General features: G+C 36.0%; 1 protein-coding gene across 1 annotated transcript; it reads right to left on the reverse strand.

Annotated features, from left to right (window-relative positions):
* Nucleotides 1-414: 414 nt before the first annotated feature.
* On the reverse strand, nt 415-21,143 carry LOC121996206. The gene is made up of 10 exons (XM_042550070.1): nt 20,780-21,143; nt 11,112-11,303; nt 10,855-10,957; nt 10,695-10,774; nt 10,544-10,621; nt 9,792-9,883; nt 8,275-8,334; nt 3,210-3,321; nt 2,929-3,054; nt 415-833 (listed from the first exon to the last, which is right to left on the reverse strand). Exons 1-10 carry the CDS (start codon nt 21,029-21,031, stop codon nt 714-716), a joined length of 1,215 nt encoding a protein of 404 aa, XP_042406004.1. The 5' UTR covers nt 21,032-21,143; the 3' UTR covers nt 415-713.
* Between the last annotated feature and the right edge of the window lie 1,469 nt (nt 21,144-22,612).

A 22,612-nucleotide genomic window follows, 5' to 3' on the forward strand; every position in this document is an offset into this window, starting at 1 on the left:
AAAGGTTAAAAGTTTCTAATTCTTTTAAATCTTTAAATCAAATTTAATTTTAAAAAATAAGATATTTTTATATATATTAATATTAATTTTTAATGTTAAATTAAATTAAATTTTAAAAATTAAAATGTTTATATATATATATATATATATTAATATTAATTTTTAGTGTTAAATTAAATTAAATTTTAAAAATTAATATATTTTTATATATATTAATATGATAAGATGAAATATTAAGATAAAAATAAAAATAATTAAAAAATAGATAAAAAATTATTTTGAATCATATTTTTAAATTATTTAATCAGATTCGGATTGATCATATTAGAGTTGAATTCGAATCAAATTCAAATTGGATTTAAAATAAATTATGGTCCGACCCAAACTCGATCCGTCCGAATTGACACAGTGGTGTGAAAAAAGAAAACATTTACATTATTATGAAATACCAAACAACAATAAATTAAATACCAAACAACAATAAATAGGATTTTAATTCCCATCTGACGCAAAGCCCAACCCGCCCGTTCAAAATGTATCTCATTCACCACATGATTATTGGCATATCACAACCGAAGCACACCCACCCTCTTTTTATACATTTTGCAAGGTCCCTACCCTCACTAGGCAAGAACAAGCATCCTTATTTACTGGCTCTATCCTGGGTTTACCACATCCTTGTCAATGGGACTCAGCAAAACCTTGAACGTTCGTTAAGACGATCTTTCCAATTTGAAGCTCTTGTTCTTGATGATCTTCTGCAGTGCTTTCTTTGCTTCATCAAGAGTCTCCACCGAGTGCTCCACCTCAAATGACAGCCTTTGAATGTTGAACTGCAAGATTGAGAGAGAGTCTAAGAAGGTGAAGATGCATAACAAATCGACAAATATGTCTGATGGCACAGTAAGAATCATGCATTGCAGCCAAACAAGCTTACTCGATAAACTAGTTTACTTAAAATAGAAATCTGCCTCTCCGATTACCGAATGGATAGTCACTGTTAAGCGGCAACACCAATTTTTTCCTTTGAAGTGCTTTCTTGCTACAGTTGAAGGGATTACTTGACCATTATATTATTAAAATCTAAAAGAATTTTGGCGAGGTTCGTAACTACAAGTTCACTTGATGATAGGATTTTTGAGGAGTCAACAATGAGCAAAGGATATTTATTGAACTAATCGTGCTAAAATAATCATAACCCGCTGTCAAAAGGATAAGGTGGACGATCCAAATTGTAACACTATCTGAGTTTCATGCAGAGTCAGCCCCTGCCCAGGGCCCAAAAGTAAAGGGCCTATTCTTATATATATCTATATCTATATAAATATATATATATTCTTTTTAAAATTAAAAAAAAATTCCTTCCTCGCCGAATCCTTTGCCAAGACACCGAAGCCCTAGCTTTCTCACCGACTCACCCCACATTTCTCCTCACCAAGACCTCCCTCGCCGCAGCAATTACAAGCCGAGAATCAACTCTCTGGCTCTGTGCCTCTGTCACGGGCTCTATTGTGAAGTTGAAAAGGTTGGTCAGGCAGTCAGGCTCGACCTCAGCAATAACCACCTTTCAGGCGAGATTCCAAGTGGGGCCGCTAATCTTCCAGTCTTTAGAACGTTGGACCCGTTGGTGAACGATTTCTTTGGTGAAATCCTGCCTCCCTCACTTTATGGCAAGATTCCAAATGGGGTCGCTGATTTTCCCCGCTGTGTCCTCCCTCGCCGCGATGAAACTCCCTTGTCGGTAAACGCTCATGCTTTTCATTTTCTTGCTAATCATGCTTCTTCTTTTTTCTACACACTGTATTTTTCATATACATATAATGAGTTTGGCCCAAAACAGAAGCTCATGGTAACAGAAGTGCATGGTAATTGTTTCTACACCTTAACGACCATGGCTATTGTTTCTATTTGAACTGAATTCCTCCGCCTTGTTGTTATTGTTGTTTTAAAGAGGCAGATTGATGGTGGTGCTCAATTGAGATCCCATAATTACGCACTGTTTACTTTCAGTTATAATTCATTTATACTGAGTTTTCATTTTTCTTATCAAGTGAAATATAATTTTTTTTGGGATAAAAAATTTAATTCTTAAACACTCTGTTAAAAGTGAATATATTTGTGATAGGTCTTCTTGTTCTTTTAAATTCCTAAGTTGACCTTGAAAATAAGGATTATAGAGGTAAGCTGACTAGGCTGTACTTTTTTTTATTATTTCCTAGTTTAGTGTCAATATTTTGTGTTACATTACTTTGCTTATCTCTTTGCATTCTTAAGTTAAATTTTTCTTTGTAATCAGTGTTCTTTTACTAAGAATTCAATTGATTGTTTTTTGTAAACACCTTTTACATTCGCAATGAAATTGATTACAAATAAAATTATTATTCATGAATAATTTAATAGTGTAGGAATGGAAAAAAATTTATATCCACAGTTTTAGAATTTGATGCTTCATTTGTAGTTTTATGTTAGAACTGCAGAAATTTGTGTATAAATAAAAAAGGAACAACCATCATAAAATAAAAAATCTACTTACAACTAACAAGTTTCCTTATCTCATTTCTGGAAACAAAATTTTATTGATTAAAATAAGTATTACTTAAGTTGATGGAAGGAATAACTAAGCTGAAGTAAAAGGGAACCACTATTTTGTCAAAATTTGTATTCTAGTCAATTATTTGAAGTGAAGTTAATAATACTATTATGAAAATTCATTAGGAATCCAATTATACCTGCAAACCAAACATGCATTTAAATTTTTATATATACTTTCTTTTAATTATTGATAAAGAATAATATTAAATCTATCACATATTCAGTGATTGCAAACTCGAAAGAAGCAATGCTCAAAAGATAAAATTGGGGCATAATTTATAATTTCACCCCAGGCCTTTAAACAATAAGGACCAGCTCTGGTTTCATGTGATGTACCTGGGCACCCTGTCGAACCCTTATATCAGTGCCTTTGCTGTCTATGGATATGAGAGCCGCATCATCTATCTCTGTTTCTGTAGACAAGAGTTCTTTAAGTGGCTTTGAGAAGATACCATTTAGTTCCTGTGGTAAAGTGCAAACAAAATAAGGAAACAAAGACAGCACAGCAGCATGATAAAAATATGTCAATGCTTGCATGAAACCGTTGAAAGGAAATTTACACAGCATAGACAAGTTACTAGCAGATCCATTGAAGTTTACATCGTACAGTTGACTACCTTCAGACTTTGTTCTCCACCATCAGCTGCAATCTTGTCTGGTTGGGTGGCCTCATATTCGTTCACATCAATCCACGCCACCGTCCCAAATCCTCCGATAAAATAAATATCACTGGAAATCCGGATTGTGGTAATTAGAATCATGAGCAGGAATATATGATTTGAGAAAACAAATTTTATAGGAAATCAATACATAAAAAATATGCTGAAGCAAAAAAAAGAATATACATATATATATATATATATATATATATATATATTCTTTTTTTGCTTCAGCATATTTTTTATGTATTGATTTCCTATAAAATTTGTTTTCTCAAATCATATATATATATTAGAATCATGAGCAGGAATATATGATTTGAGAAAACAAATTTTATAGGAAATCAATACATAAAAAATATGCTGAAGCAAAAAAAGAATATATATATATATATATATATATATATATATATATATATATATATATATAAAAGATACACAAACTGAGAAACTGAATAATGCAAAACACATATCTAACAATTACTACACTTAGGTGTCATTCAGAGATCTACCTCCAGACATAGAAGCCCGACGTTTATAGTAAAAAAAAGAACTGAACAAAAAAGAGGTCAATCCAGAATGGTATTTAACTACAGAAGGCTAAATGATAACTGCCAGGAAGATGACTACAAAATACCAGATAAAGACCAACTTTTGAATAAAATACAACATTCTAAATGGTATTCAAAATTTGACATAAAATCATGTTTCTGGCAGGTAAAGATGCACCCAGACTCTATAAAATGGACGACTTTTTCCTTGCCCAAAAGGTCACTTTGAATGGCTTGTTATGTCTTAAAATAGCTCCTCAAATTTTTCAACGAACAATGGATGATATTTTTAAAAATGTTTCTCACTTCACCTGTGTTTACATAGATGATATTTTAGTCTTTTCCAAAACTAAACAAGAACACTATGCCCATTTACATACAATCTTTAATCTCTCCGAAAAACATGGTTTGATTATTTTACGAAAGAAAATGAAACTAGCAGTTACACATGTTGAATTTTTAGGGGCCGAGATAGGCCAAGGACAAATCACCTTACAACCTCATATTTCAGCTAAAATTCTTGTCTTTCCAACAAAATGGAAGATACTAAGATATTAAGAGCATTTCTAGGTCTTCTAAATTATGCAAGACCCTACCTAAAAGATAGGAAAAATTAGTGGGCCTTTATACAATAAGACGTCTTTGACTGGACAAAAACATTTCAACCAACAAGATATTGCTTTAGTCCAGCAAATTAAACAATTGGTTAAAATTATTCCTAAATTAACTTTACCTCTTGACTCAGATTATTTAATTATTGAAACAGATGGCTGTGAGACTGGCTGGGGCGGTATCTTATATCGCAAAACATCCAAATATGAACCTAAATAAACAGAAGCCTTGTGCCGATATGCCTTTGGAAAATACCACGAAAAAGGACACTTGACATAATTAGATTATGAAATCTTAGCTGTTATTTACTGCTTAGAAGCTTTTGTAACAAACCAGAAATTCTTATTAGAACAGGCTGTGAAGCCATAGTTAAATATGATCAGCAAACTAAAACAGTCTGAAAGGGTCTCAGTACAAAGCGTTGGTTAAAATTTACAGATACTATAATCAACAAGGGACTTAAGATACAATGAGAGCATATAAAAGGGGTAAATAATTCCTTAGCAGATACCTTATCACGACATTGCATTAACTTTTTACTTTTTGAGCTATTCTTACAAGATGGGCAGACCAAAGAAAGTTCGTACTTTTTCCATCAAAATCATGCGTTTTGGTACTCAGGATTTACAGCTATTCACACAACCAGAAGTCATTTTCGATTTGCTGTCAGAGACAGACTTGATCACATCCAAAATTGTCTTATTGACAATATTTGACATATCCCTACACTTCCAGGAAGCTCTGGACATAAAATTGCTGTGATTAACGCTCTTTCCAACTATTTCCTTACTACTATCCAAAAACCAGCAGGAATTTTCCTGTTACATGGTCTTTTCAGGACCTCAGGCAGGGGTATACTCTACATGGGAAGAAACCAACTTAGCCATTCAAAACTTAGAACATCTATACTTTATGGGCTATTATTCGCTTGAAGAGGCTTTTACAGCAGCCCGATCCCATCTAGGGCCACATTTCCTTATTAGTACCACTCTGCAAACGACACCAATACAAGCTACTAGCCATGATATAAATATTTTCACTTATGCTCAAATTGTACAACATACTCCAACGATGGTGCTTGTGAGCCGGAGGCTTGTAGTGGTGCTCTGTGTTTGGCTAAGGCAGCTCGGTAGGCTCTGGCTGAAAGGGCGGAGCTTGTAACCTCTTGTTACTCATTCGTTCTGTCTTCTTCTAATAGTGTTAAAACAGAGTAGTATGCTGAATAGTAAAGTGAAAAGGAAAAAACCTGGTACCCATATCCTTCGGCCAATAATTTTTTTTTCGATAAACGATTCTCCAACCAGGAGATAAGTATCGGGATCTTCAATTCGGTCCCAGCCCCATTGCGTTCCTTGGACTGAAGCTCTCCAGTGTTTAAGTTGGTCAGAAAAGGAGGGAGGGGCTTCCCAATCGCAGTCTAGGTCTGTAGGATAGTCTTCTAGCTCGGCTTAGTAACCTCCAACTTCATTAACGTCAATTTTAACTAAATGTCCAGCCATCCTGGAGGAGTACTGTCAAATGTGCATACCACAAACGTTTCTTCTTCTTCCAAAGCAGTAGAAATAACAATACCAAGTTTCTTTGGGAAATCTTTTACTGAATCTGGGTCATGAACCCATAATTTATGTAGGAGTTCATAGTCAAGAAGAGTAAAAAGGGTAATTTGTCTCCCTTTGTAAGCTGTAGTGATGTAGGATTTATAATTCATGTTAGCTCTTCTGAAAGCATAGAGAAGCTGGCATTGACAATCTGTATTTATCTGATTCCAGACAAGGTGATCCTTTCTTCTGGCATTTAAGTTTTGGGCTGAATTCAGCTTCATATACAATGGTCATGCCTTCAGGAGGTGTTTTATGAAAAGCTTTCAGATACAATGGTCATGCCTTCATATAATTCGATAAAAGTTTGTAAAGTAGATTTTTCAGCTAAACTGCGAACATAAGTATGAATGTCTTTAGGAATTGTATTCGGTAATCTTGCCAGGCGCATCTCAGATGCTCTTTGTAAAGTTGTAGTCTTGTTTTGTTCTTTAAGTTGGGCTAAAGTTAAATACTCTGGTGTGTTCTGTTGAAGTCTCCGCCGGGCTGTTCTCAGGAGTATGTTGTACAATTTGAGCATAAGTGAAAATATTTATATCATGGCTAGTAGCTTGTATTGGTGTCGTTTGCAGAGTGGTACTAATATAATGTGGCCCTAGATGGGCTCGGGCTGCTGTAAAACCCTCTTCAAGCGAATAATAGCCCATAAAGTATAGATGTTCTAAGTTTTGAACGGCTAAGTTGGTTTCTTCCCATGTAGAGTATACCCCTGAGGTCCTGAAAAGACCACGTAACAGGAAAAATTCTTTCTTGCTGGTTTTTGGATAGTAGTAAGGAAATAGTTGAAAAAAGCGTTAATCATAGCAATTTTATGTCCAGAGCTTCCTGGAAGTGTAGGGATATGTCAAATATTGTCAATAAGACAATTTTGGATGTGATCAAGTCTGTCTCTGACAGCAAATCGAAAATGATCTTCTGGTTGTGTGAATAGTTGTAAATCCTGAGTACCAAAACGCATGATTTTGGTGGAAAAAGTACGAACTTTCCTTGGTCTGCCCATCTTGTAAGAATAGCTCAAAAAGTAAAAAGTTAATGCAGTAGTCGTGATAAGGTATCTGCTAAGGAATTATTTACCCCTTTATTATGCTCCCATTGTATCTTAAGTCCCTTGTTGATTATAGTATCTGTAAATTTTAACCAACGCTTTGTACTGAGACCCTTTCAGACTGTTTTAGTTTGTTGATCATATTTAACTATGGCTTCACAGCCTGTTCTAATAAGAATTTCTGGTTTGTTACAAAAGCTTCTAAGTAGTAAATAACAGCTAAGATTTCATAATCTAATTATGTCAAGTGTCCTTTTTCGTGATATTTTCCAAAGGCATATCGGCATAAGGCTTCTGTTTATTTAGGTTCATATTTGGATGTTTTGCGATATAAGATACCGCTCCAGCCAGTCTCACAGCCATCTGTTTCAATAATTAAATAATCTGAGTCAAGAGGTAAAGTTAATTTAGGAATAATTTTAACCAATTGTTTAATTTGCTGAACTAAAGCAATATCTTGTTGGTTGAAATGTTTTTATCCAGTCAAAGACGTCTTATTGTATAAAGGTCCACTAATTTTTCCTATCTTTTAGGTAGGGTCTTGCATAATTTAGAAGACTTAGAAATGCTCTTAATATCTTAGTATCTTCCATTTTATTGGAAAAACAAGAATTTTAGCTGAAATATGAGGTTGTAAGGTGATTTGTCCTTGGCCTATCTCGGTCCTTAAAAATTCAACATGTGTAACTGCTAGTTTCATTTTCTTTCGAAAATAATCAAACCATGTTTTTCAGAGAGATTAAAGATTGTATGTAAATGGACATAGTGTTCTTGTTTAGTTTTGGAAAAGACTAAAATATCATCCATTGTTCGTTGAAAAATTTGAGGAGCTATTTTAAGACATAACAAATCATTCAAAGTGACCTTCTGGGCAGGAAAAAGCCGCCCATTCTATAGAGTCTGGATGCATCCTTACCTGCCAGAAACCTGATTTCATGTCAAACTTTGAATACCATTTAGAATGTTGTATTTTATTCAAAATATATATAAGCAGCTCTATCTCATCGTCCACTTTATCGAGCCTTAGTTAACAAAAAAAAAATGTAATAACCAAAAATTTACCAAGGGAGTAGTAAGATTGGTAACTTAGGAATTTGTGTGAACCAAATATCAGGTTTATGCTTGGTGTGCTCTGAATTACCTTTCTATGAAAACTATTCTTTAGTGTAAAGGAAACATTAAAAAATCTTCCAGAGAGGATTCGGAATTTTTTTTTCCTTTTATCTAGAGCTGGTGCTTTACAGCTATAGTGAACAATCATTTTCTTGGTTTTGAACCTACAAAAAAATATTCATCCAAACTTATCCATCTTGGATCAGAAGTCATAAACCTAAAATGGTCAACTTCATAAAATTTCTTCATTTTGTCTTGTAGGATGACTATTTTGAAGCATTTCTAGATGGAACTAAGTTTTTCTATTGTAACTAAGATTTGACAGCCTATTGATGCATCGTATTTGTAACAATGAAAATGTATGTTCTGTTAATTAATTTTGCAGGTTTCCATTTGCAATTCATCAATGTATTACATCAAAGAAGTAATTGAATGACAATACCATTATGATATTTTGTTCTATCAACACATGCAACAGTAGCATTCCATCAACACAGTATAAACTTCTACCTACCTTTTGTTATATACAAAGTCTACCAGGAATCATTGGTCCATTCAATCTCAAGTGTCTACTTGGCAACCTAAATCATGGTATAAACTATAAAGGCATGATATGTTCGGAAGTATCGGATATAAACTGGAACAATAAAAGGTTTTGGTATTATATTCAATTTCGTTTGGGTGTTGGTTGCTCTCATGAGGAAGATGAGGAAAAGAAGAAGAGGAAGGAGATAGAAGAACAGGAGGAAACTAACTCAAGGTTTCAGATAGCAAAAGCAGTTTGCTCCTTCAAGGTGAACTCCTGACTCAAAAATGGGTACGCTGAAATGCTTGGACTCAGATGGCGAGTCGCAGAAATAACTCACAATTCATCGGTTCTTACAAGGAACGAAAAAGACGCTTGAGCGAAGCTCTTGCCTTTGCAGCGAACTCACAGCTCTCACCTTTGCAGTAAACCTCAGCACAGAAATGGATCACCAAGATGCTTGGGCTATAGAGTAAAGAGCCTCGAAAGCTAGCTCACGGCTCATCCAATCTCACGACAAAGACAAAAGATGCTCGAGCGGAGCTCGTGACAAAGGAGGAAGTTCAAGTGGAGCTCATGTGAAGGAGAAAGCTCAGGCAAAGCTCAGTACAAAAAAAAAAGTGTAGCTCATGAGAAAGGAGGAAGCTTACGAAGCTCAATGATGAAGGTGAAGGCGAAAGAATCACGAAGGGCAATGCGCAGAACAAAATGTTTTGTGTATGCACACAATGGTATTTAAAACAATGCAATAATAATCTGTCTAATCAGTTCATGCTTCTACCTGTCTTTTTCCTACAATTCTTGTTGATCACAGAAAAGTATTGGTTGCAACTAAAATAACTTGAGAATCAAATTATAATAAAATATTATACCTTGCTTTCAACTATAGTGAAAGAAATTTGAAACAACAAATAAGAGTTGAAATTTGTTTCTCAATGATTTTTCACCAACAGTCTAGCTTAAAATGCCAAAATATCTAATTTCTATCATTTTAGCATAACATAGCATATATGAATGACATGATGCAAAACCAAACTCGTGAAACAGAAGCTGACTTAAGCTGATGTACAAGTAACAAGGTCATCAAACTCAAACCTTATATTCTGCATTCTATAGTAGTAGAAATTTCCCCACTGATGGGATGCCCATTGCTGGTGCTTTGCCATGTATTGCTTACGAGCCCATTCCTACAGAAGAAGAAATTTCTGTAATGGTAACATCAAATTCATGCTAAAGTATATATACAGTTAACACAAACAAGATACCTAAGTAAACTAAGCAGTTATTTGATATTCCAAAAAAAAAGCAAAAGATCACAAAGTTAGCAACAAGCTGAATTTAGGTATAATTCAGTAAATACTGCAGATATAATAATGATATCACAGAGTAGAGAATTGGATATCCAGTCGGCTACAAAGTATGAAAATTGAACTCGGTTTTGATACAAAACATTATATGACTACAGGGACAAAACCCTTTCAAAATTAAAAGTAAAGACTGGAACGTGGATTTAACAAGTTAAAAAAAAAACCAAGATAGTCAAAAGCCCACATAGATCTGAATGGTTTAGCATCAAACATATTTATCACTAAAGTTGGAAAATATATCTAAAATATATCTACCTTATGTTGGTTGAAGAAACACAGAGTAAATACTTGAGCTATCAAACTTTTATAGTATTAGCAGTTATTTTTTGCAATCTTAAACTAAAAATATTCTGGACAGCTCATTAACAAACATAAAACAGAAAGAAGATAGTCTCTACAAGAACAAACATATTTTGTTACAATAAGACTTGGTCAAGTATGTAACAGCGTGAAGATCAACGGAAGAGGGATGAAAAGAACCTGCTGATTGGATGGAAGGGGTGTGACATCACCAAAAATTGTCACTCGTGCATTTGATAAGCTACTCCAACCAGGAATCTGTAATTTAGGCAAGGAATATCACCAATTAAAGACTTTCTCTGCCAAACTTTTTTAAACAATATTATCATACTTGGACTACAAGAGTACATCTTGGATCTGCCAAAAGATTCCTGGTATGAATAGCGAGCGGTGAAAGTGAAAAGATTGGATCTGCAGGAATTAATAATCAATGGTACATCTGAATCCATTTGAGGCCAAATCATATTGTTTAAGAGAAGTCAATAACTTACGGCCCATTGAGTCTGCTGCAAAGTCAACTAATGAACCAAAAGGATATCCTGCTCGACGATGATGCATGCGTGACATGACAGTGCACAAATGAGCAAATCTGGCCTGGCATTTAAGGAAATTCAGAAATGAAAAAAAATATATATATCCAATAGATGGTCCACCTACTAAATGCAAAAATTCATGTCAGACTATCAGCTATGAAGATAGGTTGTAAAAGATCATGATTACTTTTCCATGCATTTGCCGAAAGACTCACCTGTTCCATAAGATTGCGGACGGCTAAGGCTGGGGAAGGTAGATCATGAGCAGATGTTGCACTTTGTACACCACCTGATATTGGTGTTCTGAATAATCCAGCTCTGGATCCACTTCCTCCAGTGACAGGTCTTACTGGCTCTGGGTTTCTTGAAACATCCATCTCCAGACCACCACCAAGATGTGAATCAATCTTCAATTGTTAATAATAAAGATCAGAATGATTTTTTTTTTTGAAAAAAAAAACTTGGATGTTCATTAAGAAAATAAGTCAAAATTTTGAGATTGCCAATATATCAAAAGATCTTCAAAATATGTTAGTTCTTTTATTTTTTTATCTGAAATATTCCATTTTATAAAGCATACTTTAATATACAGTATGGGGCACATCCAGCTGGAATTAGATCTATTGTTTCCTAATTATAGGATGAGGATCTCATGTTCCATATGTTTATGATTTTGTATGACTAGGCAAGAAAAAAAGGATCCATCATTAGCCAATAAAGGTTGGTTTCTCAAACAGTAAATTTTACACAACATTTGCACTCGTGCAAGGAAGAAGAAAAAAGATTGATATGTTATGTCATCATATATTTCTTATACCACTATTCAACAGACAAGACACCAAACAGGGATGAGTGACTACAATCCAGCAGTGGAGTTAAGAAAATATTGCTGTCCTCTCACTATGGCATCCAACTCAAAGCTGTGTGGCTGGCTAGCTGGGAGTTTCTTACCTTTGGTACACAATCTTTAACTGAGTGGCTTGGATGATACAGGCAAGCCAGACATTCAATTACAAATGATGGAATATAGATAAAAGATGTTAGAAACTTAATCTTGATACAAAAGATTGATGAACATTGTGATCATCCTGAGATAACAACACCATGTTGTCTGGATACAGTTTCATGTACCAATCCAATCACAAAATGCCTCAGCGCTGACCATAGTATAGCCAATCTAAAGTAGTTCCACATTACGAGGGGTGTGCCAAATTTTAGCCCATGATCTATCAACATCAAATGTTATGGGAGAATTTTAAGACAAAGTAAGAATGACATTGCTCTTCATTATTTCCAGCAAGAAGACCATCTTGCATATGATATATGACATGATGTAAGTACTGTTGGTGCAATTGACCTCTAAGGTTTCGATGTTTGACAATATATCAATGTCGGATCAAGTTGACTAAGGGTTAATCCAAAGGATTTGATGTTTAGAATAGAGAAGCCTAGTCAAGACTAGATGACTAACAAGGATAAGTCCTAACCGAAAGTTAGGCGGATGAGAAGTCTACTAACTAGAGGTTCGACAGGTGAAAAGTCTACTAAGTGATTAGTTCTAACTGGAGGTTAGACAAGTGGAAATCCTAGTGAGTGAAGTCAGGCCTTAATAAGTGAAGCTCGATGGTGGAAGTCTTGATGAGTGAAGCCAAGCAATGGAAGTTTGAGTGAAGCTAAGTAGCCCTAGAAGGAGGTAACCCTAGGTAATGAGAAGGTAACCTTAGGTAATGAGAAGGTAACCCTAGGTAATGAGAAGTCTTGGAAGAGTAAACTTTGAACATGTCTGACCAACTAGTTTCTCGTCGACCGAACCAGAGAATTCTTAATATAGTTACCACTGCTATTTTATATATATTGTGTTAACTTAGTGTTGCAGGTAGTATATCAAATTAATCAGACATTAAGCATGACCAAAGAAAGCCCAAACAGGTCTAGAGGGCCCGATGTTTGACAGGTAAGTGGAGGTAAGCACTAGAAGAGAGAATCCAGTAACGACGAGCCTAATGGGACTGCAGATGCTAGTCCAACTTAAATCTATTTTGGAAGTCTAAATTAAGACCCTGACTAGATCCTGATCGTGAAAAGGCAGGAGCTAAGTTATAAATTTATTTATTTTATTCATGAGCTAACTATTAGTATTAGCCCTTAGAGCCAATTATGAGATGATTGACAATGGAACTTTTGTATCATATTTCATTAATAAAAAAGACAATGGTTATTATATTTATTTTAGATTTATGTCAAATAAATAAGTATAATAATGTCCTAGGCAGTGTTGTTAAAGGTGCGCCTGAGGTGTCAGGCGCACAAGGCGCTGGAAAAAATGCATTTTCCTACGTGAGGCGGGCACTGTTCGTCAAGCGCCCACCTAGGCGCGCCTAGGGCGCCTTTGCACCTCAACTGAGGCGCGATCGAGGCGTGATCGCGGGCATGATCGTGCATAATTTCTGGATTTTAACCCAAAAAAACCATTTCAAACCAAATTGGTTTGGAATTAGGGCACAGAGAAGAAAAGAACACAAGAAGGGAAGAAGAGAACGCATGAAGAAGACGAAAAAAAGGATAAAAGAGAAGAAAGAAAAGAATGCAAGAACAAGAAGAAACCTAAACCTGAGCCAATTTCGTCCGCCGCCGTCATTGCTGAGTCGTGTCGTCGCCCAGGTATGTGTTTTTTTCTTTTTTTTTTGTTTTTCTGTTCTTCACTTCTTCTTCTTCTTCTTCTCTTTTCTTCTATCTTCTTCTTCTTCTGTTATTTCTTTTCTTCTTTTTTTTTCTCTTCTTCATTTTAACTTTTCAGTTTTTCTTCGTTGTTTCTTCTTCTTTTCTTTTCTGGTATCTTCTTTTCTTCTTCGTTTTCCATTTTTTCTTCTCAACGTTGAGTTGCTGGTTCGTGTAGAACACGCTGTCCGATTTTTTTTTTTTCCCCTGTTTTTCATTTTCTTAGGTTTTGTTCTTGCTGTGCTATCCGTTTTTGCTTTATTTTTTGTCCTATTTTTTCATTTTTTTTGTTGTGCTGCATGTTGTGCTGTCCGTTCGTGCTGCTTTATTTTTTTCTCCTATTTTTTTTTTATTTTTTTGTTGTGTTGCCTCATGCTATGCTCTCCGTTTGTACTGCCTCATGCTGTGTTGTTCGTTCGTGCTGCTTTGTTTTTTTCTCCTTTTTTTTTTATTTTTTTGCTGTGCTACCTCATGCTGTGTTGTCCGTTCGTGCTGCTTTGTTTTTTTTCCTATTTTTTCATTTTTTTAATTCTGTTTTTCTTTTTCTTTTTTCCTATTTTTCTATTACTCATACAATACTTTTCTATTACTGGTACAGTATTATTTTATTTTGTTTTTAATTTTTCAGATTATTTTCTTGTTCAATTATCATGGAAGGAGTAGTGATACTCCAATATACATATCAAAAGATCCGACATGGAGTTATTTTCAAAGAGTTAATCCGGATAATAAAAATGATTTGATTTGTAACTTTTGTCAAAAAGTTACAAAAGGGGGTATTTATCGTGCAAAACAATATCTTGTTGGGGAGTTTCGAAATACTACGATTTGCAAAAGATGTCCGCCTCATGTATGTGAAGAAATTAAAAATTTCATGGAGAAAAAGACGGAGAAAAGTAATCTTTCTAAACTTGCGACATTGGACTTTGAGGATGTAGACCCTCTTGGTGATGATATTGATATGGATGATATTGGAGCTAAAGTTGTACCACCTATAAGTACAAGTGCAAGTTCTAGATCAGTGAATATGCAAAAAAGGCCAAGACACATAGGTCCAATGGATACGTATTTTGCTCCTAATGTGCAAAAAAAATATATTGAAAGTAGAAAGGGTAAAGAGAAACAAACTACGATAAATGAAGCATATAAGAAAGAATTGAGGGAACAAGCTTGTATGGTCATAACTGAGTGGATGTATGATGCGGCAATTCCTTTTAATGTCGTTAACTATTCAAGCTTCAAAAAGATGTTGGACTTGGTTGGCCAATATGGTATAGGTCTAAAAGGACCTAGTTATTATGAGGTGCGGGTTCCTTTTCTAAAAAAGGCTATTGATAGTGTGACAAATGATTACATTAAATCGTGTGAAACATATTGGACCAAGTATGGTTGTAGTTTGATGGCAGATGGGTAGACAGACAAAAGGTAGAGGACATTGATTAATTTTTTAGTGAATTCTCCTAAAAGTTCAGTTTTCATCGAATTGGTTGATGCTCCTGATTATGCAAAGACTGGAGAGAAAATATTTCAGTTGCTTGATCGATTTGTGGAGCGTGTAGGAGAAGCAAATGTTGCTCAAGTTGTTATGGATAGTGCAAGTAACAATGTGTTTGCTGGTTAGAATCTATTTAATTCTTTCTTATCAATATGTTTTTTCTTATATATGTTAAACTTATCTAGTTTTTTAACTTCTTTTGTAGGAAAGTTATTAGAAGCAAAAAGGCCACACTTGTATTGAGCACACTCACTACGTCGACTTAATCTTAGAAGATATTGGGAAATTGCTTGATTTTAAAGCAACATTAAAGAAGGCAATGAGTGTGAATGATTACATTTATGTTCGCTCCGGCATGCTAAATATGTTGAGGCAATTCACAAGACAAAAAGAGCTTTGTCGGGCGGGTGTCACAAGATTTGCTACTGCTTTTCTCACTCTTGAAAAGATGCACCTACAGAAGCAAAATTTAAGAAAAATATTCATTTCAAAGGATTGGACAGAGAGTAAATGGGCAAAAGAAGCGGCAAGGAAGAAGGTAGCTAAAATCATCATGACACTTAGATTTTAGAGTAGTATTGTGCATATTTTAAAGATATATGGTCCTTTAGTCCGTGTTCTGAGATTGGTTGATGGCGAAAGAAAACCTGCAATGGGCTATATTTATAAGGCTATGGATAGAGCAAAAGAAACAATTATGAAGGCCTTTAAGGAGAAAGAAGAGAAATACAAAGAAGTATTCGAGATCATTGATACGAGATGGGAATGCCAACTTCATCGGCCTCTGCATGCTGCAGGACATTATTTGAATCCAGAATATTTTTATTCATACACAGGTTCAAATATCTGTGGAGAAGTGAATGATTTATTTGAAACTATAGAGAGATTGGTTCCAAGCATTACCGAGCAAGATAAAATCACTACCCAACTCTCTATATATCGAAAGGCAGAAGGGATACTTGGGAGAAATGTGGCAATTAGACATAGAAGAGCATTATCTCCAGCAGAATGGTGGGAATGCTATGGAGCAAATAGCCCAGAATTACAAAAGTTTGTAGCTTCTGGCTGTGAGCGCAATTGGAGTGTATTTGAGCAGGTATGTAATAAATATAAATGTATAATACTATTAGTATGTTACTTTTATAAGTAGAAAATATTTTTTGCTATTTTATTATACTTACTGTGATTTTTGACATTTTGTAGATTCACAGCAAAAAAAAGAATAGACTAGCTCAACAGCGCTTAAATGATTTGGTATTTGTGAAATACAATCGTGCCTTAAAACTTCGGTATGGCGCACGTGATAAAATTGACCCCATCTCTTTGACAAATATTAATGACAGTAATGAATGGTTGATGGGCAGAATGGATGGAGAAAGTGATAATGAAGAAGATGAGTTGGTTTTTGAAGGTGATGACTTGACATGGGATGTCGTTGCTAGGACTAGTGGAGTTAAAGAGTCTAAATATTGCACTAGAGGAAAAAACATTGCATTCATTGCCTCTAGTTCACATGCTAGGCCTATACAAGTCGAGAAGGGAAATGCATCTTCCTCTATGAGACACTCATCTCTAAGACTTAGAGATGAAGAAGAAGAAGAAGAAATTGAATTTGAAGAAGATGAAGATAAAGAAGAAGAAGAAGAATACAATGAGGATGATCTTGAGCTTGATGATTAATTTGACTTATTACACGTGTTTTGATAAACTTTGTTAGTTTAGATTAGAAACTTGAAACTTGAAAGTTTGAAACTTTTATTAAATTTATCATGGGGGTGTTTTGCTTGCCATATTTGATATTTTGTGTGTGGAATATTAATAGTTATCATATTTGACATAGTGTGTCAGTAGTCTAGTAGTAATCAACCTCATGTTCAAGCTCTAGGAGCCCTTTGCACCTCGGTGCGCCTCGCGCCTCTAACAACATTGGTCCTAGGGTAGTAGGTTCTAGTCTACAGCATATCAATTAGTTGAATTGATAGTGGGAGACTGTAGATATATATAAAAAACTACTTTTAACTATTCTTATCAAGCATTACAAAGGCATTATTAATACGTTGAGACTAGCATGTAAGTCAATTGATGACTTAATCTCACAAATCATGGATATAAGATATCAAGTTGACACATGAATATATATTAGAGAATATGTACTGAATTCATCCGCCATGAAAATGTTTCATGGATCATTATATGTGTGTATGAACATTCTCATAGTGACTATTGGTATGAATAGTCCTTGAGCCTGAAATCACTATAGTTTCCTACATAAGAAGTTGTATACTTTGGTATCGGCAAACATCACCTGCAACAAGATGGACTATAAAGTCGATCACTGGGTATGGAATAAGTTATGTGGAGGATGTGAGTGATGTAGATGAGATCTATCCCTTCCATATGACAGAAATGATATCTGTGGGCCCCTTGATTAAGTAGAATTACTAAAATGTATGGTCATGTTCAAATAAGTCAATATAAGATATTGAGCTCATTTAGTTAAGTGAGTCTACTTGAAGATCAAGAAACACAAAGATTGATAAGAGAATGAGGTCTATGCCTCATGGATCAATTTAGATATCAAAGATAAAAGGACCAAGTCATACAAGATAATAGACACAGAAAGGTTAGATTGAATCTCGACATTCTCATCATTTGGGTAGCAATGATGCATTATTAGATGTCACTCATTGTTTATGTATCTAAAATGTTATTTTAAATTTTATGTATCTAAAATGTTATTTTAAATACATTGTCAATGTTATGAGAACCTATTGGGTCACACACACAAAAAATATGTTAATTTAGAGAAAGATATATTTTAGTTTGACTAAAATATGATGAGCCCTAAGATTACACAGTTAAGTCTAATCCGAATTTGACTCATTGTGTTAGATTGAAATAAACTCATTATGTTAGATTCAAATAAATTCGGATTAGACTCATTAGATTAATGGATTAGACTCAATGACTTATTGGGTTATTGGATTAATAGTTAATCCAATATACTAAATCCAACCTATTAAGAAGATTAATGAAGATTAATGGAGATTAATTCATCATTAATGGAAGAAGATCAAAAGACAACCCTTAGTAATCATTAGATGAATATAAAAGACCCCTTTTGAGTGAAATTTTCATGAGACTCTTGATCTTCTTCCTCTTCTTCTCTTGGCTGAATCATCTAAGTGGCTAGTATCACGAAGATGGTTCTTCTTTGCAGGCTAAGTTTGTGAGACGAACAAAGGACATATTTGTGTGGATACCATAGAAGCGTAGACGTTCTGATCGCGCTAAGATCTATCGAATCAAAGTTGTTGTCCGGATTGTACCGTTCACGCAACAAAAGTAACTATTATATTTGGTATAGTAGAAAAACGTATATACTGTATTCACGTGGATATTTAGAGGGATCTATCTTTCTGCTGCGTTTATGTGTTATTTTTCGCATAAGATTCATACACTAACTCTATTTTACATGGTATCTTTGTTATTTGATCTAACATATTTTGCAGGAGCTAAAGTGCAAAAGTTAGCCTCAGATAAATAGTGCTTGAGGCACCTCAGAGCTACAAGGAGGCGCCTTGGAGTTGAATGGAGGCGCCCTCGCACGGATAAAGTTTAAGGATAGAGTTTCGCTGCAGGGAGGCACCTCAAAGTGTATTAGAGGCGTCCCGGAGCGCATTAGAGGTGACTTAAAGCTGATGGAGACGCCTTGCGCGGATAAAGATTGAAGGTTACAGATCGGATAAGCACTGCTGGAGGCGCCCTGGACCCTTGGAGGTGCCTCCAACACTGCTTAAAAGAAGGGTACGACCAACCTTCACAGAACAACATTTTCTACTACGCTTCAAGCTCCGAAACGACAATACTCTGCTGCATTCGAGCCTCAACGACGCAAGAACGACACAATGCTACTACGTGCTCAAACGAGCGTAGACTTGGGTAACGTGTAGTTATTGTTTTATATTACTCTGGCTTTCTTTCTGCATATTATATTCTAAGGTTGGTAGTCTTGTTACCAACCTATCTTTCGTAAAGAAGTGATTTGATAGTGAATTACCCATCGGAAAGATCCAAAGAACCTGGGTCTTAGAGTAGGAGTCGCCAAAGGCTCCAAACCAAGTAAAATCGAACATGTGTTGTTTTTTTTCTTATTCTGTTTTCTTCAGCTGTGCACTCACACTTCTTTAAGTTAAAAAAAGATAAGTTTTTAAATACACGTGATTCACCACCCCCCTATGTGCCTCGATTCTACAAGTACTAGTAGTTAGGAATTACTAATTCGACCGACATTAAAAATGTGCGCTTTCATGTTAACTAGTTCTTACTAATTTTTGTCTTGCTCCTACTATATTTGCAGTGAACACATGCCTGTCAGACTTGAGACAGGGTCTCTTCTACTGGTGGTTGAGGTGGTCGAAGGGTGGGGGCTTAAATTCAAAGCATTTGGCATGGACAGATAGCAGTACTAACCCATATGTTGCTTACCAAGACATAACCATTACAGAAATAAGTGGCAACTAGTAACTGTCATCCATTCTCCATTATCTTTAATTCCATTATTCAGTTCCTAGTTGGTTTAATTTCACTTCTACAAGTCTGAAGATGCATGATTGATCTTATGGGGCTGTTATGTACTCATAGCTTTGATCTTTTTTGCAAATACATCAATCAACAGTGAAATTGTCTTAAATTTACCAAGTTGTTGTACCAAGCAAGATAGTTGATGAGATTACTGACAGAAAATAACTAATTGATCTTGAAATAAACCAACCATAAGTGTTTACACCCAGGAAAATGAATGCCTTGTGCGAAAACAACAAGCTACATGTAGCAAGAGTTTGCAACTATACTATATGTTTAAGATATATAATTGAAATTCTAAAGGTATTGATCTTTTAATTATTTGTTGACGAACTTCCAATATATGGACCCTCAGTACCATTTGCTTAAGTAGTTTGTCATGCTCATTTAACTCTTTTATTTTATAACAGAAGGAGTGTTGAAGAATCTGGCGTTGCCCTTGGACTATCAATGTAATTCAGATTTTCATAAATAATGATATGAAGTCAGGAATTATCTCCTATAGAATTAACAAATTTCAATTAAAAAGCTTTTTGATAGACTATACCAACAAGAATTTGCCAAAGATAACCATCGTAATCTTTCTTGGACATAGTTTAGAAATAAAAATCAAGCCTTGACTCAACCCAAGTTTCTGCCATAATAGGAATATGGGAAGCTTTTACAAAGAAGGGGGAAAGAAATCTGTCCACTGCCGTAAAATGGATTTAGAAAAGAGGTTGGGCCTAGTTAGATTGGAGTCGAACTTGACTTGAGAAGCACCATTTCCAGCCACAAGTCGTATACAGTGAATGAAATTAAATATTTCGTCATTTTGCTAGTTCAATTGCAAATAAAGCCCTCAGGTAATATTACCTTTTTTGGTATTCGAATGCTTAAAAGATCATATTAAGCTCAGGCAAGAGGAATGGTCAGCGTGTGGCACGACAAACATAAGACAAAGTTAATATATTTTGAGAAAGAAAGAAAAGGCATCGGCATCTCTGTGTTGCAGCCAAGAATTTATTTTTATTTCACAACTGAGTCAAAGCTACAAAATAAAACCATAATACAACGTCATAAATCAGAGTATGGCGTATGCAGTACCTCGCTTGATGACAAGCTTCCAGCAGCAGGGAGGATCACAGAGCCGTTCGCCTCATCTCCTCCCGCATCACTCCCGGAAACATCACGGGACACGGATCGAAGCCTCAGGGAGAAGATGCGAGCGTCATGTTGACGAGAAGAGAGCCTCACGGAGCACGCAGAGCGGAAGGCCAGAAAAGTGCACGAGCAAGGGGGAGGGGAGTGTCGCGGGGGGAGGATATCAACGATTCCTGAGGGAAAGATGGATTCCATGGAGGAGGAAGAGGAGGAGGAGGTGACAAGATGCGCCGGCGGGAGAAAAGTTATGAAGATGATCGGCGGCAGGAGGTGGAGATCGGAAAAGGGCAGGAGTGGGAGACGAAGGTTTTATATATTCCTAATTCAGATTATATATTCCTTATTTAACTTTTTTTTTTTTTTTTTTTTTTTGTCCTTATCCTCTCTCTTTTTTGTGTTGTTTACTTGAGAGGAAGTATGAAAGAAAATGAAATAATTTACGGTTAGAAAAAAAAAACTAACCTGTAACGTTATTTTTATGAACTAATTTACGATCGAGCAGACTGGCCGAGTGAGAGATCGATCGGATCGAGAGACAGGCCGAGCGAAACAGATAGGTCGGTGGGCAAATAGATCGAGCTGTCAGAGAGACTAGTCGGGCGAAGATTCTGAGAGGGCGCAGCGGATCAGAAAGGTCAATCGAGCAGCACGATCGAGAGGCAGAAAGAGATCGACTGGGCAAAGTAGTCGTCCTAGCAATAGGCTGGTCGGGTGGACAGACAGGCAGGTTGGGTGAAGCAGACCGGCCGAGCGAGAGGCAGATTGGGCGGACAGACAGGTCTGACGAGAGGCATATCGGGCGGATGAAGAGACCAACCGGGAGAACTGATCGAGGCTTGCGACTGACACAGTTTCCTTGAAACAGATTCACCCCACCTCCGGCTGCGCTTCGAGGCTTACTCAAGGCGTATGTTTCCCAGGATACAACGGTTAATCGTAATTCCACTAAGCACTAGTGGTCACGATGAACTAAGTGACATTCAAATGCTATCACGGGCACTCTGCCGAGCAGGAGTTGTACGACAGAGGATGAGGGAATGAAGGTGGAGGGGCTTCAGCTTATGTTATTGTGTGTCTTCTGCCTGTGATTGCAGCCTCCTTATATAGGAGCTCAGATCAACGACAGTGTTAATGGTTGATTAATGACCATTACTTGTCGAGCAGTGAAACACCCATTGTTTCATTTATTATCGCTCGATCATTTTGATTCTGCATCAATATCGACTTTAATGCATCAGTTACACAGCAGCAAAAGGTTTACGTGGCAAAATGTTGGTTGTTCCACTTGGGTAAATTTTGCCCCGACCGGTCCGGCATTCGACGCGTGCAGATCGTACCCGTGCACTTGCCCCAACCGGTCCGGCATTCCATGCGTGCAGGTCGTACCCACGCATGAGTCAACATTGTTCAGTACAATCCGGACCTTGGATTTGCACCCCCTCTGCGCACTCATGTGTGAGAGAGAGTCTCTCCTCATACATTTGTTCACATCTTCAATGCATGTGAATCAATATAAACCAACATGTCATGAAACTCCCAATGTGGGACTAAAGTCTCATTCACAATGGAGCTTCTATCCTCTTCCACCTCTTCTCCATTCACACCTATTCAACAATCCCCCACATGAATGGAGATAAGGTATGTGATAGCATTCAGCAGTTGAGTCAAGTATAAGATAGGTATGTTTAACCCTTTGAACCTTCCCTTGTGAAGATCTAGTTGCTTACTGGCTGATCGTAGACACGATATCCTTGAACTATATTGTCGTCTATGTAA

Source organism: Zingiber officinale, chromosome 6A (genome assembly GCF_018446385.1).
Source record: "Zingiber officinale cultivar Zhangliang chromosome 6A, Zo_v1.1, whole genome shotgun sequence".
Taxonomy (NCBI): domain Eukaryota; kingdom Viridiplantae; phylum Streptophyta; class Magnoliopsida; order Zingiberales; family Zingiberaceae; genus Zingiber; species Zingiber officinale.